This window comes from Mastigoproctus giganteus, chromosome 9 (assembly GCF_048544385.1).
Source record: "Mastigoproctus giganteus isolate SK-2022 chromosome 9, ASM4854438v1, whole genome shotgun sequence".
Taxonomy (NCBI): domain Eukaryota; kingdom Metazoa; phylum Arthropoda; class Arachnida; order Uropygi; family Thelyphonidae; genus Mastigoproctus; species Mastigoproctus giganteus.
Window position 1 is genome coordinate 11091259 of NC_143583.1, and position 18540 is coordinate 11109798.

General features: G+C 39.4%; 1 protein-coding gene across 3 annotated transcripts in view; it reads left to right on the forward strand.

Annotated features, from left to right (window-relative positions):
* LOC150080050 (dixin-like) overlaps positions 1 to 18540 on the forward strand; it is a 391642-nt gene that overhangs the window by 25682 nt on the left and 347420 nt on the right. For all 3 annotated transcript variants that reach the window (XM_090381957.1, XM_090381956.1, XM_090381958.1), the window contains exon 2: positions 12595 to 12712. In XM_090381957.1, the coding sequence (XP_090238083.1) occupies positions 12647 to 12712 (66 nt within the window). In that variant the 5' untranslated portion in view covers positions 12595 to 12646. The remainder of the gene's footprint in view (positions 1 to 12594; positions 12713 to 18540) is intronic.

Here is an 18540-nt window from a genome sequence, read left to right on the forward strand (position 1 = left end):
GCAACTCCCCCACCTTTCTTATTATCTCTGTCCCAGTTGAAAATTACAAGGACATAAATCTTTGCAGAATACCTTAGATGTTTTTGTCGTACATGTCGTAGAGCAAACTGTTCACTTTATATGCTTGAATTTATCTTTATAAAGAAAATAAAAGAAAAAAATTAAAACATCGCTTAATGCTGGCGTAAAGGCCTCCAGTATGTTTATGATTTTGTACTAAAGTTCATAATTCCGAAAGAAATTTGTAGGACTCTTGTTAACGTAGGATTTGTAGGACTCTTGTTAACGTAGGATTTGTAGGAGTCTTGTTAAGGGCATCACGTTAATATAATTTTCCACTTAGATAAGTTATAGGATTTCTTAAAGTACAGATATGATTCGACTCAAGTTCAAATAGAAAAACTTAGTAAACGGTACTCACCTTGGATAATCTGCAGTTGTTACTTGAGGCAGGATGGATGAATAATTTTGGGGTTTAAGAGGTTTTAAATAATTTATAGTTTAAATAAGTTAATTAGAATTAAAAATTAAAAACAGAATTAAAATATGCTCAAGGAAGTAGAAGTGCACAATTCCGTCCCTGGTAGTCATTAAAGAATTAATTGATTAAAATATATGAAACCGGTGAAGCCAAAAGTCATAACGACTGACTTTCGTTTTTTTAACGTCTTCAGTACTAAGTGAGGAGAGAACGCGTGTTTTTAAAGAACTTCTATGTTTCCGTGATGCCCTTTGTGACATGCCGGTTTCTTAGGTGCGTGGGATTCCAGACCGGGGAAAGGTTGGAGGGTAGTAAATTAAATGTCATTTATAACATTTAATTTGGAGTGATGGCGGAACCGTTCTATAATAAGGGCTTCGTATTGAAAAATTTTATAACTAGATTTTAATTTTATGATGGTAATGGCTGAATCAACTAAAGGGGTGTGGTTGAGAGAATGTACGTGTAGTGTAAGCTCGGTACTGGATTGCCCTGTTCTGAAAATGTTGTAATGGTAATAAGCCAGTGTGTTAGAGGTTTTTGTGGAACCGTACTTGGTAGTGGTGCTTCCGATGTAGCAGGCATTGCAATTTTGCTGACATTTGATTAAATATACAATATTATTCATGTCATTTATTGGGTATTTATATGTTTCTTTGTATGTATTAAATAGCGACCCAAGTTTGTTATATGAGGAAAATATAGGTGCAATGTCAGTGCCTGCGAACACTTGACGGAATTGTCTGGCGGAACTACTGTGATAAGGGAGAATGATGCGCGCGCTCCCTTTTGTGTTGTGTTTGGGTGAACTATTGGTGTTATTTTTGGCGACAGAAATAATGTGTTAGATTAATTGGAACGGGTATTTCCTGGACATGAACTTTTTTGTAAGATATTGTAGTTCAACAGATAAGTCATCTTGTGAAGAGCTATATTTAATAGCGTTGTGAATTTGGTTATAAAGAACAGCTTTTTTTGTGCTAAGTGGGTGGCGTGATTCAGAGTGTGGATATTTACCTGTGTGCGTATTTTTCCTAAAAATTTTGGTTTCCAGTTTGGTGCCTGTTTTGTATATTGTGAGGTAAAGGAAACTGATTTGTTTGTTAACTTCTGTTTCATGTTTGTATTTTAATCTATCATGTATTGAGTTGAATTGAATAAAAAGATCATCAATTGTAGTTCTATTTCCTATGTCGTCTGCATAACGTATATATAGTTTAATCCCTGAGGGGTAAGGCTGTAGTATTTGGTTTTCTATGGTTGCTAAATAAATCTCAGATAAGGAGGCAGAAATTCCTAGACCCATGGGTAGGCCGAATGCTTGTTGAAATATTTGGTTATGGAACCGGAAGTGTCTAGCATCCAGTAAAAACGAAGTAAGTTCTAAAATATTGTTAATGGAGAGAGAGAGGTGCCGTTGATTAAAGTATTGTCTGTCATCAGGAATTTCCGAAAGGCTTGTAGTGTAAATGGTAAGTGTACGTTTGTATATAAAGAAACAAAGTCAAAAGACGCTAAGATGTCTTCACTGGAAATTATGGTAGTATTTATTTTTCAAATGCTTGATTAGTGTTACTAGCTTTGAATTTTGAGAATCTTGTGAGGGGGATATAATTTTTACTAAAAAGGTGCATAGGTTGGGAAAGGCAGATATGCAAAAGGAAACTATTGGTCTTAGGGGGTGGCCAGGTTTGTGTAATTTGGTGATGCAAACATATGTGGGAGGATGTTGTTACGTATACCGATTTGCTGTAGTGTAAATGGAACAGATCCTTTCCGACCAAGACACCTATAAAATTGATAACGCATACAATATTTCCAAAATTAAAAATAAACTCAATGTTATTCTAAGGAGATTAAGATCAAATAAAGAAATTAATTTACACACATTACAGCAAATCGGTATACGTAACAACATCCTCCCACATATGTTTGGCATCACCAAATTACACAAAACTGGCCACCCCCTAAGACCAATAGTTTCTTTTAGCAAATCTGCCTTTGCTAACCTATCCACCTTTTTAGTAAAAATTATATCCTCCTCACAAGATTCTCAAAATTCAAAGTTAGTAACAGTAATCAAGCATTTGAAAAATAAATACTACCATAATTTCCAGTGAAGACATCTTAGCGTCTTTTAATTTTGTTTCTTTATATACAAACGAACACTTACCATTTACACTACAAGCCTTACGACAATTCCTAATGACAGACATTACTTTAATCAACCGCACCTCTCTCTCCAGGCGCCTCCGTAGCCAGGTGGGAAGGAGTAGCAGTGCGTAGCATACGCTTCTTGATTAGACCGGGGTTCGAACCCGTCACCACCAAATACGGAGGATGTGGGAAGGTCAGGGAATGACCACCGCATATCCCGGAGCAATATGGCCTTAGTTGCTAAGGCTCCTAAAATCCAAATAACAAACAAACAACTCTCTCTCCATTAACAATATCTTAGAACTTCGTTTTTACTGGATGCTAGACACTTCCGGTTCCATAACCAAATATTTCAACAAACATTCGGCCTACCCATGGGTCTAGGAATTTCTGCCTCCTTAACTGAGATTTATTTAGCAACCATAGAAAACCAAATACTACAGCCTTGCCCTTCAGGGATTAAATTATATATACGTTATGCAGGCGACATACTTATAATAGGAAATAGAACTACAATTGATAATCCTTTTATTAAATTCAACTCAATGCATGATAGACTAAAATACACACTTGAAACAGAAGTTAACAAACAAACCAATTTCCTTAACCTCACAATATACAAAACAGGCACCAAACTGGGAACCAAAATTTTTAGGAAATATACACACACACACACAGATAAATATCTACACTTTGAATCACACCACCCATTTAGCACAAAAAAAAACTGTTCTTTATAACCAAATTCACAACGCTATTAAATACAGCTCTTCACAAGATGACTTATCTGTTGAACTACAATATCTTACAAAAAAGGTCATGTCCAGGAAATACCCGTTCCAATTAATCCAACACATTATTTCCGTCGCCAAAAATAACACCAATAGTTCACCCAAACACAACACAAAAGGGAGCATGCGTATCATTCTCCCTTATCACAGTAGTCTCGCCAGACAATTCCGTCAAGTGTTCGCATTCACTGACATTACACTTATATTTTCCTCATATAACAAACTTGGGTCACTATTTAATACATACAAAGAAACATATTGTTTGTTTGTTATTTAGGAGCATTAGCAACTAAGACCTATACAAGATCGTATTGCCTTCTCCAGAGCCCGAGCAGTTTTCAACCGTCAGAAAATATTTGCAATTAAAAAGCATTTAAATTCAACCCTACGAAAAGGCAAATCGTTTTATGACTCCCAGTACACAGGAATTCCTAAGACACTGGACCTTGAACTGTGGATGGACCACGTTGCACGGTTCTCAAACACTGTGGCCCCGATGCACCTAGGCAACTTACCCATCAACAACGTCCCTACTGATATCTTCGCCACCGTTCGCATCACCAGGAAGCAGCTTATAACTGCTATAAATGGATTGCCACCCACTGCAACTGCAGGCCCCGATCTTGTGCCACAATTCATGATTAAACGCCTTAGCTCGTTTATCATCGATCCTCTACTATCAATTTATAACCGTGTATTAACGCAGCACTACTTTCCCCCTCTCTGGAACAGATATGCTGTGAGGCCACACCCTAAATGCCAATCTGCAACCCTCATTAAACAGTTCAGGCCAATCTCTCATTCTTCCAGCCTCTTGAAGCTCATGGAGAAGACATTACTCTCCACCATCACCAATCAAATCATGTCTCACAAACCCCCACTGATTCACTATGGCATTCCAGGTAGATCCACAGTCACCAATTTAACATCGATACCAACACCATTCTCAGTGCACTAGAAGCTAAAGCAGAGCTTTCTGTCACCTACATCGACCTGGAAGCTGCTTTCGACTCCATCAGTATCCCCTCACTTGTTCACCTCCTAGAAAACTACTTCTACATAAAAGGTGACATGTTGTGGTTTATCACAGCCCTGCTCTCTGATAGAACCATTATTCTTAAAGCGGATCAACACACAATCTGAAGAAAGATCACTGCAGGAGTTCCCCAAGGCGGAGTTCTCTCCGGAGCATTATTCACCGCAGTTATTCTTCCGTTTGTGCAACAGAGAGAAGACATACTCTGCTATGCCGATGATATTAAGATATATACTCAGATTAACCCCGGCGAACATCTCTCAAACATCAATAAAAAGATCTGTGAAAAATTACATAACTTAGGATCCTATCTCCATCAATTTGGCCTCCTCATTAACCCTGCCAAATCAGCACAAATTGTTTTTTCTCTGAAGCGCCAACCCACTGAAATCCAAGCCTCTTTAGACGGCATTCCCTTCCCAGTGGTCAAGATGCATACAGACTTGGGAGTCGTCTTCGACTATAAACTGAGCTTCAACCCCCACATTGACAAGCTCACAGCAAAATTCTGTCAAATGCGCTGGACCACAAAACAACAACTGCTCCACGTTAGGGATTTGGATGCGACTCGTCGGTACGTATACACCTCAGTATACTCCGTCGTACTGTATGCCTCGGAAATTTGGGGGTCCGCGGCCCCTACCAACATCGAGCGCGTGTACTCCGCCGAATACTGGCTCCTTCGTTGGATCACGCAAAAACATCATCGTCCACCCCAGCAAAGAACAACTGCGATGGCGACGTCACTTCACTTTGCCCGACTTCCAGATCTTGTATTTGAAAAACGCCTTGTTCTCACTGTCAAGATGACAACCGGAATGATCTCGGAGCTAAGCATCTGGGAACTGTGTGGCTGGAGGATCCCTCTACCCGGACTGAGGTCAGCTCCCACGCTCACAGCTCACTATAACAGACTATCGCTCAGTGACCGCTTTCTCCCCAGGGAGATGCTCCCCACAATCGTTTCAATTGACGGCGACCTCCGTAGGTTTGTGAAGGATCGGAGGTACCGAAGACAGATCCTTAAGAGCCTGACCTTGGCCAGGCAAAGTGCACATTGATAAGGGCAGCATAATAATGCCCAATATATTGTAAATAATGTTGAAAGTACGATGTCTTTATGAATGTGTTGTAAATAAAGTCAACAATATCTTTATGAATATAAATAACATAATTTAAATACGAATATCTTTATTATTTCATTGTAAATACTGTCAAAAGTATATATCCTGTAAATAATCTGACACTGATTCCATTTTATTGTTGGCTCTGGGGGATGAGTCCGAACTTCGATGTGGGCCCCGTTCCCCCAAGGCTATTGTCCACCAACTCAATGTAAAACCCTTGGCATTGCTGCTGTGAAGGGTCTATTGTATATACCATGTTTGTATACAATAAAGATTATATATATATACAGGGTGTTTCAGTTAAACGTTTCAGAACTTCTAAGAGGGGTAGGGTACATCCTGACAACTCGAAATCATATAGCAATGTGGGGTCGGAAATGCTTTCCTGAAGCGGTGTTGCACACAGAAGCACCATAAAGAAAAGAGACCGTAAGTGAGAAATCGTTTTAATAATACATGAAAAGAAGCAAAAGGTACATGGATTAAAGTAAGTGTTCGAAGTTTCTTCCACGGGCTACAATGCACGCCTCACATCTCCGACGCATGGACATCCGAACATTCTGGAATACTCCAGGCGAATTTCGAATTTCTTCGGCAGCTACTGCGATTCTTGCAACCAGCTCCTCAGCATTGTCAACAGGGGTGTCATAAACTAGCGATTTCATATGACCCCAGAAATAAAAATCAAGACATGATAGGTCGGTTGACCGAGCAGGCCAACGCACGGGACCACCACGTCCGATCCACTGTTGACCAAATGTGACATCCAGGTAGTTACGAACATCTCCGCTATAATGGGCAGGGGCTCCATCGTGTTGGAACCACATTGTCTGTTGCGTCGATGCAAAAAAAATGTGCTACAAATCCCCTTTTTCCTGCTGAAGTGTTGTTTTCCGATGAGGCATCCTTCACAAGGGAAGGAATTTTCAACACGCATAACGACCATATCTGGGCGGTCGAGAACCCGCATGCAATACGACGTCGTGCAGCACAGATTCGATTTTCGGGCAATGTATGGGCCGGTATTATGGGAGATCACCTCATCGGACCTTACCTGTTACCGTGTCGTCTAACCGGACCTATCTACTTGATCTTTCTGCAGCAAGTATTGCCACAACTTTTGAGAGATGAACAGATTTCTGCATCGACGCAACAGACAATGTGGTTCCAACACGATGGAGCCCCTGCCCATTAGAGCGGAGATGTTCGTAACTACCTGGATGTCACATCTGGTCAACAGTGGATCGGACGTGGTGGACCCGTGCGTTGGCCTGGTCGGTCACCCGACCTATCATGTCTTGATTTTTATTTCTGGGGTCATATGAAATCGCTAGTTTATGACACCCCTGTTGACAATGCTGAGGAGCTGGTTGCAAGAATCGCAGTAGCTGCCGAAGAAATTCGAAATTCGCCTGGAGTATTCCAGAATGTTCGGATGTCCATGCGTCGGAGATGTGAGGCGTGCATTGTAGCCCGTGGAAGAAACTTCGAACACTTACTTTAATCCATGTACCTTTTGCTTCTTTTCATGTATTATTAAAACGATTTCTCACTTACGGTCTCTTTTCTTTATGGTGCTTCTGTGTACAACACCGCTTCAGGAAAGCATTTCCGACCCCACATTGCTATATGATTTCGAGTTGTCAGGATGTACCCTACCCCTCTTAGAAGTTCTGAAACTTTTAACTGAAACACCCTGTATATACATATTGCTCCGGGAAATGCGGTGGTCATTCCCTGACCTTTCCGCATCCTCCGTATTTGGTGGTGACGGGCTCGAACCCCGGTCTAATCAAGAAGCGTGTGCTACGCACTGCTGCTCCTTCCCACCTGGCTACGGAGGCGCCTACAAAGAAACATATAAATACGTAATGAATGACACGAATAATATTGTATATTTAATCAAATGCCAGCAAAATTGCAATGCCTGCTACATCGGAAGCACCACTACCAAGTATGATTCCACAAAAACCTCTAACACACGGGTTTATTACCATTACAACAGTTTCAGAACAAGGCAATCCAGTACCTAGCTTACACTACACGTACATTCCCACAACCACACCCCTTTAATTGATTCAGCCATTAAAATCATAATATTAAAATTTAGTTACAAACTTTTTCAATACGAAGCCTTTATTATAGAATGGTTCCGCCATCACTCCAAATTAAATGTCATAAATGACATTTAATTTACTACCCTCCAACCTTTCCCCGGTCTGGAATCTCACGCACCTAAGATTCCCGCATGTCACAAAGAGCATCACGGGAACATAGAAGTTCTTTAAAAACACGCGTTCTCTCCTCACTTAGTATTGCCAACTGAAGACTTTAAAAAAACGAAAGTTAGTCGTTATGACTTCTGGCTTCACCGGTTTCATATATTTTAATCAATTAATTCTTCAATGACAACCAGGGACGGTGTTGTGCACTTCTACTTCCTTGAGCATATTTTAATTCCGTTTTTAATTAAATTTAATTCCTTTTAATTTTAATGCCAATTTAATTAATTAATTTAACTACTTTGGTAGATAGCCACGTTAAAATGATGCATTTGCCCTAACCTACATATTGGTCACTCTACCTCGTAGCATGAGGCCTTTGCCCTTAAATACTTTATAGTCTATATCACTACGCACCATCAGGCATCTCTCATATTGTGAAGTTATACTTCATAACTGGGTTGTCACTATTGCAACACCAGGGTACCCACCGCAGAAGGGCCAAATAGCCCCGAAACGGTGCCGTCTGGGGGCCTGATGGCCACTGAGTTTCCTCGAATAAATAACAACAATCTTCTCTACTGGGGAAGCGTTGCCTATTCGAGGAATATATGAGCGTTGAGTGTGAGTTGAAGGAGTAACTGTCCCTTTTTTCCTTCTAAGGCATTTCCTACCTCTCCCACTATCACCTTCCTACATCTTTATCTCTTTTCTAAGTCTAATAGGGATAGTATGAGGATAACCGAGAACTTCATCCCATACCATATTTCAAAACAGCATCATTTGGTTACCCACCTACTCACCCACCGAAGAAAGGCCAACTAATCCTGAAACGGCACCAGGGGGAGCCTGATGATGTCCGGAGTTTCCAAGAATAGGAAACAACTGTCTTCCCCACTGGGGAAGCGTTGCCTATTCGAGGAGTTTATGAATTTTTGAGTAGTGGTGTGAGTTGAAGGAGTTACTGTCCCTTTCATTCTTCTGCACCGTTTCTTTTCCTCTTCCACTCTTACTATTACTTTCCCTCTACCTTTTTTGCTTTTCTAAGTCTAATAGGGACAAGTGGATAGTAGAGTTATTATCCCACACATATACAAAATAGCCCTGAAACGGTGCCGTCTGGGGGGCGGGGGGGCTGATGGCCACTGAGTTTCCGAGAATAGGTAACAACAATCTTCTCTACTGGGGAAGCATTGCCTATTCGAGGAATTTATGAGCTTTTGAGTAGTGTGAGTTGAAGGAGTAACTGTCCCTTTCTTCCTTCTACGGCATTTCCTTCCTCTACCTCCCCTTCTATCACCTTCCTACATCTTTTTTGCTTTCCTAAGTCTAATAGGGATAGTATGAGGATAACAGAGATTTTTATTCCATACCATATTTCAAACGGTGCCGTCTGGGTGGTGGTATCCGCTGAGAATAAATAACAATATTCTTCTCCACTGGTGAAGTGTTACTTATTCGAGATATACAATACCGTGGCAACTCGTTGTGAAGGCAGTCACAATATGAGATATAACCAAAACGATGCCAATTTAATTAATTAATTTAACTACTTTGGTAGATAGCTATGTTAAAATGATGCATTTGCACTAACCTACATATTATTACTGTCATTAACCACCCTGCCATCCTTTTGTGGGGGTGGGGGTTGTTTATATATTTTTATATACTTGCTCGTTTCTATATTTATTTTCTTTATTTATTATTAAGCTCCCTTATCTTAAAAATCCCCTTTCTCATTTATTTATATTCTTACTATACCGCACTTTGCATCTGCCTTGTGTGTATCTCACAGAAGAATTCCGGTTCTGAGGGAGTTTCTATATTAGTGCACTCCTCCTTTGGATTTTGCTGTTTGTTCAGAAATGACCAAACACTATTTGCATTAAGTTAAATACAATTAGTTTATTATACATATTTAAAAATAAAAAAAAATTAGCAAATCATTACACATTATTCACTAGATATAAGTACATGGCGTGGATTAGGTTCCTGGTCATTAGGCTCTCCTATCCATCATGTTCTTCTTACTTTTGGGCCACTAACACTCTCCTACGATCAGTTTAACTTAACTCTTTCTTAAATACAATTGACATTTTATTTATTATTCATACTTATCTAGCACAATCCTACATTCTTCTTCATGGTTAATACAATTCTTCTTCTGGAATTTAATGTCCACTTTACAAATTATTCTAGGCTAGTCTCATCCTAACACAACCAAATTACCCGTTATTGAAATGTACACTGGTTAATTTATTTCTTGATTCTCTCAGGTAAATTTCAGAATTTATCGACTAATTGCTCCACTTCTCTACTTCAGTAAGTTAATATACAACTTCTCTACTTCATGTAAGTTAACATACAACTCTACCTGCCCTATAGGTTAACCCGTCCAAAATTATTACTTTCCCTCCAATAATTAATCAGTAAATAAACCATAATTATAAACAATCCTTCTTTAAACTAATTCTAAAATATTTCTTTGCTCAACTATAAAATATGCACTGAGTTTACTGAATGTGCTCTTACAATCTCAGTTAATAATTTATCTAATCCTCCCTACAGTCCTTTGCAAATATATAGAGGTACATAAGCTGTTTGAACACTTACTTCTGGGGATTTGAATCCTCCCGCTAATACAATGTTTGGCCTGTGACTTTCTGCTCTGCATCGGGGTCCACCATCAGTCTGAGACCGCTCTCCTTCAGCTTCGGGACTGCTAACATCTGCCAGGAGTACTATCCACTTTGCCGATCATTCCTGGTGACATATCTTCCTTCGCTATGCCAGATCATTCAATAGGAGTCGCTTCCCTTTATTCTATTTCTCTCTGTAGACTGCAGGACTGCCCGGTGTTCTTCCGTAAGCATCATCTCTCGCCTTCCTCCTAAATATATTTCTCGGTGGGCGTTTTCGGACTTCTACATTCCATCTCGAGAAAGTTCCCTATACTGTAACCTATCTATACTTTACTTAATCTATCAGAGTTTAGCCAACTCACCATAATTGGTACTACTGGTGAATCACTTCTGGGGACTGTTTCCCGAGCCTACAACTCCGAAAAAACTTTCATCACCACTCCTCCAAAAAAACTTTCATCACCCTTTTTCCTCTCTTATTTTCGCGCGCTCTTCCCTTTTTATTTCTCAAAAATTCGTAATGCCCTCCTTTCCTCAACCAATAATTTCTATCTTCCCATCATCATCTCCATTCTCATTTGCCTATTTCACGTGACGTGCAATAGAAAAAATGTCGAGCTCCTTCCGGTGTAGAGAAGACTTCCTCTTTCCAGAAATTTCTCGATCTTTCTAGTAAGATGACCGGAAATTCCATCAGCTCAGCATCTCTCCAGAACCATCCAGTAAATATCTGCGTCCATTTACTTGACCCGTCTCGCCCCATTACAAAATGACCAAGCCCGCTCTGTTAACGGTAAACCAGGACCGCTCCCCGCTGGTACCCCTACTGTAACCTCTGGAGCACTCCTTCCCCTGCCATTCCATCCACTGACCGCCCACTGTTCCGTCTCGCTATCTTCGCTTGCTCTTAGGGAGTGGGCGCAGATCATATGTCTCCCTAAAGCCTATCCTCATGGTACATCCGCCCCTACATTAAGTACAAACTCCACTTAATTCAATTCCATTAACGTGAGACCCACTATCTTAAATATTTGTGACCTTAAGTGTATCTAGCGTTCTTTCTTTGATTATATTGATATTTAATTTAACTTGTAAGACTTTGTGTCTTACACTTTGTATTATCTGCAAATTTAGACATTAAGCCTGATATTCCTTCATCAATATCCTTAATAAATATAGAAAATAACAATTGGTTCAGCACTGAAACCTGGAGGACTTCAGTGCTCTTCGTGGACTAATGACATTAGTCTACGAAGAGCACTGTCTTCTCTGTCTTCTCTCACTCAACCATTTCGTTATCCATAGCAATAACTTGCCTTTACTATCACACTTCTCCAGTTTGTAGAGTAGTCTTTCATATTCAACAGTATCAAAAGCTTTCCTGAAATCCAAGTATATATATGATATCAATTATTTTTTTGCATCCATTTTCTTTGTTACTGCATAGTAACTAAGGAACTTGACCAATCAGATTGGTCAGACAAGCTACCCCTTAATAAATCCATGATGTGACTGCATATAATTGCATTCCTTTCTAGATGGTCCTGCATTACTTCCATTTGGTTTTGTCTCAATTTCCATTCAAATATTAATTATTAATTTTTCATTATCCCATCCTTTTTAATTACCGTTTGATGTACACTGCCTGGTCGTTTTATTAGGACCATGGGTGGTTTGGGCGTTACTTTTCTCGTGTATTCAATTTGATTTCATTTTTGCATATTGCTAAACTACCTTAGGTTTTTCTCTTATAAGTTTTTCCACCATAGGTTTTTCCTCTGTATATTTTAGTGTTTATTATGTTTTTTTCCCAGTCATTTTCAGCATCGTATAGAGTTTGTTGTTATATTAGCTTCTACATGCTTGACACAAATAATTGAATTTTATCAGATATGGAACAGTACTTTGCAGCGCCTTCCCGCATATGCAATGCTCCATCTATGACTGAAAGTTAAGTGGTACCATCTAATAATGCAATGTGCGCTCATGAATGAACGTTTTCACAAATAGTTAGTTCGGTTGGAATCTTTTTTTGTAATGACAGAAATAAATTATGGTTATTAAGTATGTGATAGATAATTTGAAAAACGAAATGCCACTTCCTTCAATTGTTTGAGCAGTGTATTTCTCCTGAACAGGTGGAATGGACACTGTCACTTAGTGAAGGAAACAGCCTAGACAATTTATCCAATGCCTTCTCTCATGGCCACCTGCAGTCCCACTGAAGCTACCTCAACAACATGGAAGCAGTGGACGGTATGATTTTTGACATTTTCACTTACAGTACGCGATTAAAAAGTTTTTGTTATTAAAAAGTATCCAATGTTTTCATGAAAACAAAGAACATGATAAATATTTTCTTGTTTTTTAACATTTTTCTTGTCAGAAAATTTTTTGATTATTTGCTCATAACTGGAACGTCAACTGAACAAACGAGCAGTCTACCTAGAATGCTTGCTAGTTTCTTCTCAACCGTGAAAGGAAATTAGATGATAAGCGATTTTTAGCTTCAGTAAGTAGGATTGTATGGATGGCTTCGTGATCTTTGATCAAAGCCGCAGCAAGCTGATTTTACGCCTGCGCGAAGATCGAATATTTCGCTCCACTCCAGCTCATAAAATGCAACGGAACAGAAGAGAGAGCAAGCTACGTTATGTATGTTCTTGTTTATACTCCGGCACGGCCACCAGGTCAGTGGAGTTTACAATCAATACAAGTATTAATCGTATTTAGCAGTCAAGGGAGCTTGAACCCCGGTCCACTCAAAGAGCGTGTGCTACTGCACTCACGCCCCTGACCACTCATCTACTTCAGGCCTAATATACTCGCCCTCTGCTTGACCACCGGTCACACCACCCTTGAAACTACTCTGGATTTAATATTAAAAACTGTACCCACGTATTGAAAATAACATACAAATAACATACACATTTTACCGTAGACTCCAGTTTAGATTGCATCAAAATAAATAAACATACATGCATGTATTTATGCTTTTTCAGAAAACAGAATTAAATTTGTATTTATTTTTTTACGCGATAATTTTTGGTATTTTAGGACTCATATAAATAAAAAATAATGTTGGGGGTACTTAGCTTCCGGTTTCACAAAATGGCGACATACACAACAGAGAAAGCGAGTTTATCGTTAATATCTATTTAAAATTCTAAATTGTTAATCAGATGCAAAAAAATTATTATTTGGTAACGATTTGAAGAAATCGGCGCTGTTGGATTATCTGAAAACTGTTGTTGAATGTAAGGACATGATAAAAAGTGACTTTAAAATAAGCCAACAAGAAATACAGATTCACAGAAATTGTGTAGTCATGCTGACGATGGTTGGTTCGACTGGAAGTTCATCAGAAATCTTAAGCAAAACCTAGTTAACAGATGAAGCACATTTGCCATCGTTCACAAATGTTTCATGATAGGAAAATGTAAGTATCCATCGTCTTATGACAGTGGGTACTTAAACTCAAATGGATACTTGATCAAATGGTGGATACTTAAGCTCAAACTTTTACGCTTTGTTTACGGATCATACAGGAATTATTATGTTTTCGTTGGATTTTCGGCACTTTATATCATTTCATCCTCTCATGTTTTTTTTTTTTTTTTTTTTTTTTCTTTCGTTACAAGGCTGAGAAGCCTGTCGTGAGCACTACATGCACACTTTAAACTACAGCTTCACTTTTCACTTTAAATCCTTAAAACTAAACTATACCTTCGCTCATCAAAAATCAAATCTCTGCTCTCCCTTTTCCTCTGGAAAATTTGCATATCTCTCTCTCTCTCTCTCTCTTCCGAATTCCATAACTTCTCATCCTTTTGAAATGGTCTAATCGGAACTATTTTAGAGTGACTTCCCTTTCCTTTTGCGCCTATGACTCAATTATTAAAGGTCTTTCTTTATTCTCCACTCTATTTTATCGTGTTTCTTCGCTTTGGCCTGGCCGACATTTCCTTTTGTTGACTATATTGCGTCTACTAGAAGGGTTTCTTTGCTAAAGTTGTTTATCTCAATCCCCACCCTCTCTCTCTCTCTCTCTCTCTGTCTTGTTCGCATCATACCACCATCCTCTAGGAGAGTTCTTTCGTTGTACTAATCACTTTCTTAACGTGATTCTGTATCGGTCTCTTTCGTTTCCTATCTCCATAATTTAAAAGCTTATTTAAACCATTAAAAATATTTAAATTCAAACTTATTTTGTTTGATATTCATTTCACTTAAATCTAGATTCTTATAAATCAATTTACTGTTAATAATATTATTTTATATAATCTCAGTATTATAAGACTAGATGTCTTACTGTCTTCTAATCTCATCACTAGAAGGCACTATGAATGCTAGAATGTGCCTGAACATTATTGTGGACCAGGTACGCCCATGGCAATATTATATACACTCAGTGATCACTGAATTGTGACCACCCCCACAGGTAATGGACTATGCCGCATAGCTAGCAGTATTAGAAAGCCGAACAGCTTCCGACTCTAGAGCAGTGTTAATTTGCATCTCGTCGTGCAAGTCAAAGTGATAAAGTAGCAGTTATGGGATGTTGTAAAGATATCACGGAATTTCAAATGGACATGATTGTGGGAGCTCGTGCGTAGGATGCTTCTATATCGAAAACGACACGTCTTGTCGGTTTTCTCACAGCCCACTGTGGTATACAAAGAATAGTGTCGAACAGGTTAAACCACCTCCCACCGACAGAACTGTAAAGGATTTTCGTTCACCGCGAACCTCCACCACATAAGGTGAAGGTTCGCGGTGAGCGAAGGGTGCAGCGCATTGTACGGGCTCAGCGGCAGGAGTGTGTGTTGACATCGCAAAACAACATGGGGAATGCAAGAACAATGTCCCAAATTACTATGCGCCCACACTCAGACATATGGGATTTCACAGCAGACGACCCAAGAGACACCCCTCTTCTCGCCGCTGATCATCGTTGACGCCACAGCCTGTGACGTCAACGACAGGCTGTTTGGACACTAGAGGACTGGAAACGAGTGTGCTGATCGAATGAATCCAAATACCTGGTGCAACACGCCGACTTGAGCGGGTAGCACAGTAGTATCGTTACCGTTCTCCCCACACCGGGTGAAAAAGGCCCGGGTTCGAATCCCGTCGATGACGCGAGGAACTTTAATGGGCTTTTTTCACTCCGTGGCTGAGTTAGACGGTCTCAGGCATTGATAGCAAGGTTTTGTCCCCGGAAACTGGGGTTTTTCATCTAGCAAAACAGACAAATCGACCATAGACAAAAACCAATATGATTATCTTTGGAGCAAAACTCGACCTTCGAAGGCCTCCCCAGTTTAAAATCCAAGGCACGCAGTTACCTCTTGTGACCCAAACCCGAGTTCTAGTGGCCATCATTGACCATAGACTTACTTTCCTCCCTCACCTTCAGAATCGCAACATAAAAGTAAGAAACTTCTCAGCCTCAATAGTCAGGATCTCCAGGAGTGACTGGAGGCTCTCCAAGCACACAATACTCCTTTACTACAAGGCGATGTTCCTCCCCATAATCACGTTCGCTGCAGGGGCGTGGTTTCACTGAGCAATTAAGTGTAAAATTAAAGAGAAGCTGAACTCTGTCCAACGGGGACTTCTCCTGGCCACCCATCGGATCTGCAGAACAGTCTCTACAGCAGAAACACAAGTCATTTGCAAGGGTTCTTCCACTGGACCTCTTTGTAGTTTATAGGGGACTATGCTACAGAATACGGAGGAGGATTCCTGCAGCAATCCTAGGCATCCATCTTAACTTAGACACGGACGTGAAAAGAGAGAAGCTGCGCTGCTATAATGAGCTAGTTCATATATGGCAGACGCGATGGGACACAACCAACAAGGGATTAGTCACGAAAAACTTCATACCGGATGTTACCTTTGCAATGGCAAAATCTGTTATGAAATGGTTTACTCTCACGATGGAAACCTCCTATATAGTCACAGGACATTGGGCCCTCAATGAGAAATTATTTCAATTTAGGCTTTCAGAGTCAGACCTTTGTTTCTGTGGAGCAAAGGAGAACTGGTCCCACATACTTTTCGACTGTGCAATATTTATTTATTTATTTATTTATTTATATACACGTTTCTCACACACAGGGCACACAGACCCTAAATATATAATGAATCTAAAGAAAAGCTGAGGAATAACGTCCAGGGATTCTCCTCAACTGCAGTGGAACAGCTAATTCAAACAGCAAGTAACCTTGCGGCACTCCCGGCCTTTGCAAAAGAAATTTTTGCTTGAAGGAAGAGGCTTATTCTGGGGGCGAACCCGGTTCTGCCCCAGATCAATCAAGTCTGAAGATAAAATTCCCCTCTAAGGGGAACTTTCACGGTGTTAGTGAAACCATCTACCACTTGAAACATGTGCAGGATGGTTTAAGAAAGACGAACAAGTTTTCAAGATTCTACCTTGGCCAACAAAATCCTTAGGTCTCAATTCCAATAAGTGTCTGTGGGATGAATTGAAAAGGCAGGCAATTGAACAGATTATTGTATTTGTCAGCACAAACCACTGCCTGCGTCACCTAAAGAATTGAGGACAGGTTTTTTAGATGAATGATCCAATATTTCTCATCTTTGATTTCAATTCGCACATGATTTCATGTTTGAATTCACGCGGCATTGTGCCGGAGCAGTGATTCGAACCAAGGGCAGTCCTCATGTTTATTAGTTCACTGCCTGATTGCACTTCATTAAAAGTACTAGTATGTGTTTCCTGTCTATGGTGGCTCCTAGGCGTAAGCCTATCTCCACCTAATGTCTCTGTGATGGAATACAGAATCTCTGTAAACGGGCCTGACATAATATTAGTGTGTGTTTATATATGTGTTAGTGCGTGTACTGTAGTATGTGTTGTTTATGTCAGGTCACTTTGCCACCAGGGAGCAGCTAACACCTGGATAGCTGATTCCTGGTGCCCAACCTCGGTACGTGGAGCCGGACCTGTACCAGTAGTCTGTGCTGTAACGCACCAAATCTCGCATTCACCAGTGGATGTGCCATACCGGTGGATGCCAGCAATCCCGTACCCAAGTCGCCCACACCTGGGTACCAGTAAAAAAAAAAAAAAACAAAAAAAAAAAAAAAAACACAACTCATAAGTTGCGATATCTTGTACCTAGGTACCAGCTAAAAAAAAACACTGGATTCCGCAACCCATCAGTTGTCAGCAATATCCCGTACCTAGGTACAAGCAATAAAAAAAAATTAATAATAAATAAATTAATTAATTAAATAAAAATAAATTTAAAAGAAAATAAATTAAAAATAAATAAATTTAAAAAAATAAATTAAAAATAAATAAATAAAAATAAATTTAAAAGAAAATAAATTAAAAATAAATAAATTAAAAAAATAAATTAAAAATAAATAAATAAAAATAAATTAAAAATAAATAAATAAAAATAAAATTTAAAAAATGATAATAAAAACAAAATGAAATAATAAAAACAAATAAATAATTAAAATAAAAATAAATACAAACAAAAAAAAAGAGAGAAGGGAGTGCACATTGATGTGACGCCATGAATTGCAAGTCATGAAAAACTTATTATATGTTTCTGTTCACTACTCCAGGACCGTCAACATTCACTATGTTTCTTCTTCTTCCAGCGAAGGCACGAATACAAAACTTCTGGAATGTATTGAAATTACTAGCCGTAGCCAGTAATGACTGTTCCACTCCTGGCTGTAATTCTGGGACCTGCACCATCAGTTCCTGCCTATTGTCAAAGTAATGCGGACATTCATAGAGTACATGTGCCCAGGTCTCTTCTAAACCACAGTCACACTGGCTATCAACCTCTAATCCCAAGTAACACAACTTAGATTTAAGCGACCCATGTCCAGTTAGAAAATGAGACGTACATTAAAAGTACAATCAGGCTGTGTATTTTCGAAGATTTTATTTTGAAATGCTGCCACATTACTTGTCTGATTTTGTGTTGCTTTTTACAGTCTGTGTATGTATGTGTGTATGTGACCATTGAATTGCATTAAATAATTCCTAACGGTAGAACACAAATAATAGAAACTGTCCTATGCAATCTCGTCTT